The following is a 7,476-nucleotide window of genomic DNA, read 5'->3' on the forward strand; positions in this document are numbered from 1 at the left end:
TAGAGGAATTTATATATATTTCCACATGTCCATGACGTAAAGAAAAAAAAAATACTTGTTGATTAGTTGCTGTAAAAAGATTCAACTGGTTGAAGACGCCGGTAAGCGTGCCATCTCTTGAGTGGGTGGGGTTCGAACAGGTCGGAAATACTTTACTTACATAATAACGCACGCATCACTAAAGTACTCGGGTATTGGAACCTTGTGCCAGACAAACATGCTACATTTCGAACGAATTTCTATAGAAACAAGTGAAGCAAAGCATGCTTGGTCCCCGCCCCCTGACTGCACAGTGAACGGAAGGAGGTATAAAAAAATGACTAAGTTCAGTATTTGCCCCCCCCTCCCATTTAGCCCCAAAAGTCCCCAGGCTAATGTTAGCAAATGATGAGATCGAATGCGTGAATATTTTCTTAAAAAATTCGAATAAAATTACATGTATCATGAACCTTTTGGAATTGAAATCAATTTAGTAAGACGTAGTAATAGGGGGGGGGATCATTTAACACAGTGTTGGGTGATTAAGAAAATCATGGTACCATGAGCAATACAAAAACCTGAAACGTAAACAATGTGTAATGAAACGGCGTAAAGTCTTACAGTGAAATTATAAAACTTGCAGAACGTGTGGAAATTCCACGGTAGATGAAAAATTTTAAAACATATAAATAAAATAAATAACGATAAATTAAAAAGAAAAAATTTAGCATTTTTTTTTTATTTAACCTTTTAAAGTTAAAGTGAGTTGATTTTAAAAATTTAGATTTTCAATGAAAATTTAACACACACAACATTGTTTTATTTTCTGGGTATTTTTTAAATATAACTTATAAAGGAACAGATGTAAATTCATTTGCACATTTTTCAAATTTTAAAAAGAAACTATAACAACAAAAAAAACTTAGTCTCCTCTCAACATTAATTTTTTTTTTTTTTAATTATAAAATAAAATAGCCAATTTGAAGCCGTAAATAGCCAGCCATGTTTTTCTTTTCTTTTTTATTTTTGGAGAGAAAATACTTTTAATGATTTTTAACTGATAAAGAGCGACTATAAAGGGAGGGGGGTAATTCGTTTCTCATTAATTAATGTTTGCAATGATGATTTTTTTTGTGACACCGGACGTACAGACAAGTAAATTAATATTTAGATAGTTAAATTAAAACTATTTTTTTCGTAACTTTTACATGGGTAATTTGTAAACCACTTGTGCTATTTTAGGAGTAGAATAATTTATTAAATACTTATTCTGGGGATTACTAAAATTGCTTTCTGGAAAGGGGAGGAGGGCTTACTTCGTTTCGATTAACCTAAAGTCTTTTTTTTTTTTTTTCATTTTATGTAATACTCCAGCTTAGGGCGCCATTTTGTAAACATCTCGATCAGGCAAGCATATTTACACATGCTAGACGTGTTTTTATTCAGATTTCAAGCGTAATACTAATACTAAATACATTTTAAATAGATATGGTCTACCATGAAATAATCGTTGAATTTTTTTTTTTAATCTTAACATTTTTAACGCTCTTATATATATTTTTTAAATCGCATTCTATTTTAGGACAGCAATCTCATGTGCCAAATAATTTATTAGGAATAATTAAAATACGGTAACTTGGTTATAGTCAAGATTGTCAGCTATTTTTTACTTCCGGTTTGGCTGGTGAGGTGACATTCTGAACATAGGTAAAGTGGGGGGGGGTTCATGTTATCTTAGAAGAAGAATCATCAATCAGAAGGGACCATGGCTTTCTTGTCACCGTCGTCCCGCTTGCCGGAAGAGAAAAATAATTACAAAATAATGTCAGGTCTCGGTTATATTTCAATAAAAATTCGATATATATATATATAATATATATATATATATCGAATATATTATATATATATATATACACACACACACACATATATAAGTGTGTATATGTATACACACACATATATATATATATATATATATATATATATACATGAAAAATTTATTCAATATTTAACATCAAAGTTACTTATAGGCGTGGAACAGAAGTTATAACAAATACAAGTGGTAAAATTATATAAATTATACAAGTTCTAATTCTATAAATAACAGATTATTTGGTAAATTTTTACTTGGTTTCCACTTTAACATTTTCCTTTAAAATGACGACTTTTAAAGGATTTGGAGTATGCTGAAAACGAATATCGCATATAAATTTTCTGCAAATGAGCAGTTTTCCGGATATTAAACAATTTAATTCCTTATGTTAAAAGTGGTGGCCATATTTTTATTATTTTATTTATTTATTTTTTTTTTTTTTTGGCCACCACTTTTAACATAAGGAATTACATTGCCTAATATCCGGAAAACTACTTATTTGCAGAAAATTTAAATGCTATAATCGTTTTTAGCAAACCCGAAATCTTATAAAAGTCGTCATTTTAAAGGTTTAAAGGTTTAAGGTGGAAACCAAGTAAAAATGGTAGCGATTATTTAAATGATTCATTTAAGATTTTCAAAAAAGTTTTGGGGAAATTTAATTATCGAATTGTAATTATCTTTAATAATTAAATTATCAGATTTTAAAACTGATGATTTTTAAAACGATAAAAAGACGATTTTTATGGGTTTTTTTTTGTTTTTTCTCATCACGTACGCAACTTATGTAATAGAAAGAGTTAAGTTACGTAAGCATGTCAGCCGTGCGAAAATACAATTTCGAAATGTCGGCTTGGTTTTTTGTTTTTTTTTCCTAATTAAAAAATCAATTAAATTTCAGATGAAATTGAAATATTTTTTTTTTTTTTAAACAATTCAGAAATACACTTATTTTCCTTTATTTGTAAATTTGGTTTCGATTATGAAAGTAATTTTTAAAAAATCGCCATATTAATAATTAAAAAAAAAAAAGCGTGTTTCTCGTCTCTTCGCGACTTATATTTTTTTATTTACAATCAATCAAAATATGAAAACATACTATTTAAAAAAAAAAATCCATAAGAATGCATTTGTTTCTTCGTAAACAATTCAGCCATTTTAATCTTTCATTAAAAGTTGAAAAATAAAACATTAACTGGAAGCCTTTAAACTGTCGAATGGGAAATCATGATCGTTGATCGATGATCGGCGACACTTGTGGAGCCTAGTTTTGTTTACTTTTTTCACTTTGTGTTTACTTGTTAAATCTACGACATCGAAGTTTCACATCGAGTAAAATCGAATGACACGTTGAATTCGGCGGATTTACAAGACTCAGAAGTCATCGAGAAAATAAGAAACGAACACAAAAAAAAACCAAAAAAAAAACAAAAAAAAAACTAAGCAGATAAGTTACTTTCCTGCCTTTGGTAACAGTTATTTTTTATTATTATTTTTTTTTTTTTATCTATTTTATCTGTTTGAAACTCTACATAATCGCCAAATAAATTTATGTCGGAACATTACGATCCCTAACACGTGCTACTGTTCTGTTCGTTGACTATAATGATTGATTTTCTCAATAAACCTCAAAGATTAGCTCATATAATAATAATAATAAATAATAATAATAAGCGAGAATGGTAAACGGCTGTTGCAAAACACAAAGGATTGCAAAGCAGTGGAGACTGCTGTCAATCTGGGTAGACTTGTCACTCAGATCCCCGGGAGTTCCACTTGTTTTGCAAGTGACTGATCACTTCGGAACTCCTAGTGAGTAAGAGGCTATAACGATAACATATCCAACAACACTCACGTCGGCCATGTTACAATTTGGTGTTTAATCAGGCATAAGGGGAAAGTGACTTTTAAAGGTCCCTAAAAATTTTAGCCCTGAATAAATCTATTGTGTAGTTAATGTTTCTAACCAAATTTTAGCATTAAAAAAATATAATAATAATAATAATTATTATTATTATTATTATTATTATTATAAGAGCATTGTTTGGTGCTTGGGAAGATTCAAGTAACATAACACTACAGTACAGTACACGTTATGTTGATCGTCCATCGATCCCTGCGGTGTCACGCAAATATGGAAAATTTTATTTGAAATAATGTTGCGGTTTTTTTTTTATCCAAGAGAAATGGTCTACCAAAGCATTTTTTTTTTTTTTTTTTTTCGTCAAATAACAAATAATCTTGTCAAATATCACTATAAGTTCGATCGTCTATCTACCTACGGTTTTACAGAAAGTTGTATTCAAAATAATAATGTCGCGTTTTTTTTTTCTTTTTAGGAGCAATGATCAGAATGCGCAATTACGTTTGCGAAAGCATTTTTTTTTTCTTTTCATAAATAAAACTATATTAGTTCGATCGTCTATCTATACCTGCGGTTTCACAGAAACAATGGAATGAGTACTACTACTACTACTACACACACACACTTTATATAATACATACATATACATATATATATATATATATATATATATATGTGTGTGTGTGTGTATATATGGGGAAAAAGGTAATGACTGAGACTGGCATGCAATAAATAAATAAATAAATGGATCACTTACCTGAACAAGGTGTGTTTTTCTGTCGACATGTGTGCCAGTATAAATCTGTTTGTATGCGAATTAGTTAAAGCCTCGGCGAAGCATTGAAGAACTTCAGGTGGGTAGGATGGCCACAACTTAAAAGCCTTGGAATAATTCGAAAAGGCTTCCGTTATTCGGCACTGACGAGCTAAATTGTCGGCCAAATCGAGGAGATCCCTTGAGATTCGTAGAGTCTGCGATTGCTGGGAATTACTCTGCTTCTTGTCACAACTTAAAGAGAAAATATAATGGTTATCTAGATCAACCATTACTGTGTTAATTTTTTTTTCTCTCTTTTTCTAATCAACTATTTTTTCTTCTTTCTTTTTTATTCCTTTGAAATAAAAATGTTTTTTTTTACCTGTTACCTGTTATTTATTATAAAAAATTTACAGTAAAACGAATAAATATTTTTTCTAAAACTAACTATAGAAAAAAAAATCAATTCTAAAATTAATTAAACTTTAATAAATAAACATCAGAATATAAATTAAAATTATATATAGTTTCCCTTTTTTAAAAAAAAATGTTTTTGTTTGTTTTCGCTTAAAAAAATCCAAGAATAACAAATAAAATATTTTTTTTATGAATGAAAGAATGAAAAAGAAAAAAACAGATTAGTTTAGTTCTTGTTTTTATCGGAATGGTGGTTGTAAGTTTTGTTTCTTTTTGTAAAATACAAAAAAAATAAATATTTGTTTCAGTTTTACTTCAGTGCTAATACACAAGTACAGCTAGTTAGTAATAATAGTATAAAAATATACTTATGGCAAGTGAGCTCGAAATGTTTGTTTCAGTCTATCGGCGGAATTCTTCAGGCTAACTGCTCATATATATATATTTATATAATTGGTTATTAATAAATTAAAGAAGTTTAGAATAAAGTTTGTAATGTTCAGATTTTGAATAATGTTCTCTGCTTTTTCGGTATTTTAATTGTTGGGAAAAATCTCTGGATTCGTTATTTTTTTGTCGACCCGTCGCTGTTTTGTTATCCGACCAAGGAAACATGGCATTAAGTGCCACTTTCTTCTTTAAGAAACACTTCTTCTCCATACGGCAAATCATGGCGATTATAATAATAAAAAAAAATTCAGGGATGATTTTAAAAAAAATAAATAAATAAAATAAAAAACAGAAACAAAACAAACAAAAAAAAAACGGAGTTGTGTAATAAGTGTTCAATCCTTCATAAGCGCATTTTTAGACAGTCTGGAAATCCAAAAGAAAGGGTAGCTGTATATATATTTATATATATACATATATATATATATAAAATAAAATGGAAAAATAAACCGGCTATTTTTTTTTTCTACTCCCAAACTGCGAGTATAATTTTACAAGTACAAGCACGGATACTATTAAAACAAAGTTAAGTACAGACTTTTAAAAGCTGCTGGTATGCATTTATATATATAGATACAAATGCAATATATAAGTCTATACAAGACAGGAAGATATGGGCGGGGGTGATTGTTTTGTTATATAAACTAAAAATGTGTCATGTGACGGGCGAAAGACAAATCACAAATCGACTTTGTTTTCTGGAGTTGCTGCTGCTTGTTCGTATTTATTCCTTTTTTTATTATTTACCTCCGTGAAATATATATATATATACATATATATATATATATAAGTATGTATGCGTATAGTGGGAGAAAGACAGAGAGGGAGAGACGGAGAGAGTTAACATAAAACCGTAGACAGAGGGTTAATCGCTGTGGTGGTGGGAAGAGTACATAGCAAGGAAGACCTCCCTCTCTTGGTAGCAAAGGAAGACCCCCCCCTCTTCTTTTCTTTCCTTCCTCCCCTCGCCCATCTCCAAAAGACATTCTCCATTTTCGCACGTACGCACGATTTTTTTTCTGTTGCGTCAACGTGGTATTGTTAATGTAATTTATTTTGAAACTAGCAGGAAGAACGGGCGTTGCCCGGGAATTTTTAAAAATTTAATTTATGTTTAGTTTTTTTTTTATAGTTACTTTTTTTCTTTTAAATAGTGGGCATTTTTTTTTTTTTTACTGTAAACAACAAAACGAAAAAGTTGTAAAAAATGCAAGTACATGACATGCCATCCAAAATAAAAATAAGTTACTCTTCTATCTAGCAGATCAAGTTTTTTGGGTGTTTTAACTTATTTTAAAGCATTTGGTCAGTTCGAAAAAAACAAGTAGCGTCGAGTGTTACGTAAGAACAAGAAAAATTGGCCGATATAAGACTGTCATCTTTGAAGTCTCGATAATCGCTCAAAATTAAAAACTAAACATACCCACTAATTAAATATTACCGTGTTTTTTAAACCACGTTTTGGTTTTGTGCAAAATAAAAAAAAATGCCTTGAATAGCTATTAAGTAAAATTTTATATAAGGACTCTCAGCTACCCCTCCTCCCCAAAAAGATAAGATTCTACTGAAAGGGGGCGGCGATTACGTGTGAACATCCTGCAAATGTAAGGAATAAAAAAATTAACTACTTTTAAATTTAAAAAAAAAGGGTTCAATTTAGTATAAAATGATCGTTCATTTCAGAACCCTTGTTTCAAAGTCTGGTTAGATGTCCTTCAAAACGCTATCCGTAAAGTTTTAAAAGGACATATGACCAGACTCTTTTTTTTAAAAAAAAGGAGATAAATATTTGGAGTGGGGGGGGGTCACGTTGAAATATGAGTAATAAAAACTACTTTTCCTCATAAAAAAATGTTCATATTATTTGATATATAGAAAATTTTAAAAGAATACCTCTATTCACCCCTCAACAAGAACCCTTCCTTAACCCTACCACTAACACTAAGTATTAGTGACCTCTCCCCACCCCACCTCAAAATGGCTACATCATTTAACTAAAAGGGTTGCATGTCATTTTGTAACAGAGTAACATATATCGTACAGATTTAATCTCCCTCTGAGGTCATCAGATATTGCACATCCTTTGCATCTCATATCAATTCTCTCCATGCAACGCATGTCCTCAAACCTTACTGG

The 7,476-nt window shown here is 30.1% G+C and overlaps 1 protein-coding gene across 1 annotated transcript in view; it reads right to left on the reverse strand.

Annotated features, from left to right (window-relative positions):
* The window catches only part of LOC145255630 (LON peptidase N-terminal domain and RING finger protein 3-like), a 73,241-nt gene extending 68,356 nt beyond the window's left edge, over positions 1-4,885 (reverse strand). Inside the window, exon 1 of the mRNA XM_080114157.1 lies at positions 4,474-4,885. Within this exon, the coding sequence (XP_079970283.1) occupies positions 4,474-4,763 (290 nt within the window). The 5' untranslated portion in view covers positions 4,764-4,885. The remainder of the gene's footprint in view (positions 1-4,473) is intronic.
* Positions 4,886-7,476: the final 2,591 nt, after the last annotated feature.

The sequence above is a fragment of the Euprymna scolopes genome, chromosome 31 (genome assembly GCF_053919585.1).
Source record: "Euprymna scolopes isolate OS-2025 chromosome 31, ASM5391958v1, whole genome shotgun sequence".
Classification (NCBI taxonomy): Eukaryota; Metazoa; Mollusca; class Cephalopoda; order Sepiida; family Sepiolidae; genus Euprymna; species Euprymna scolopes.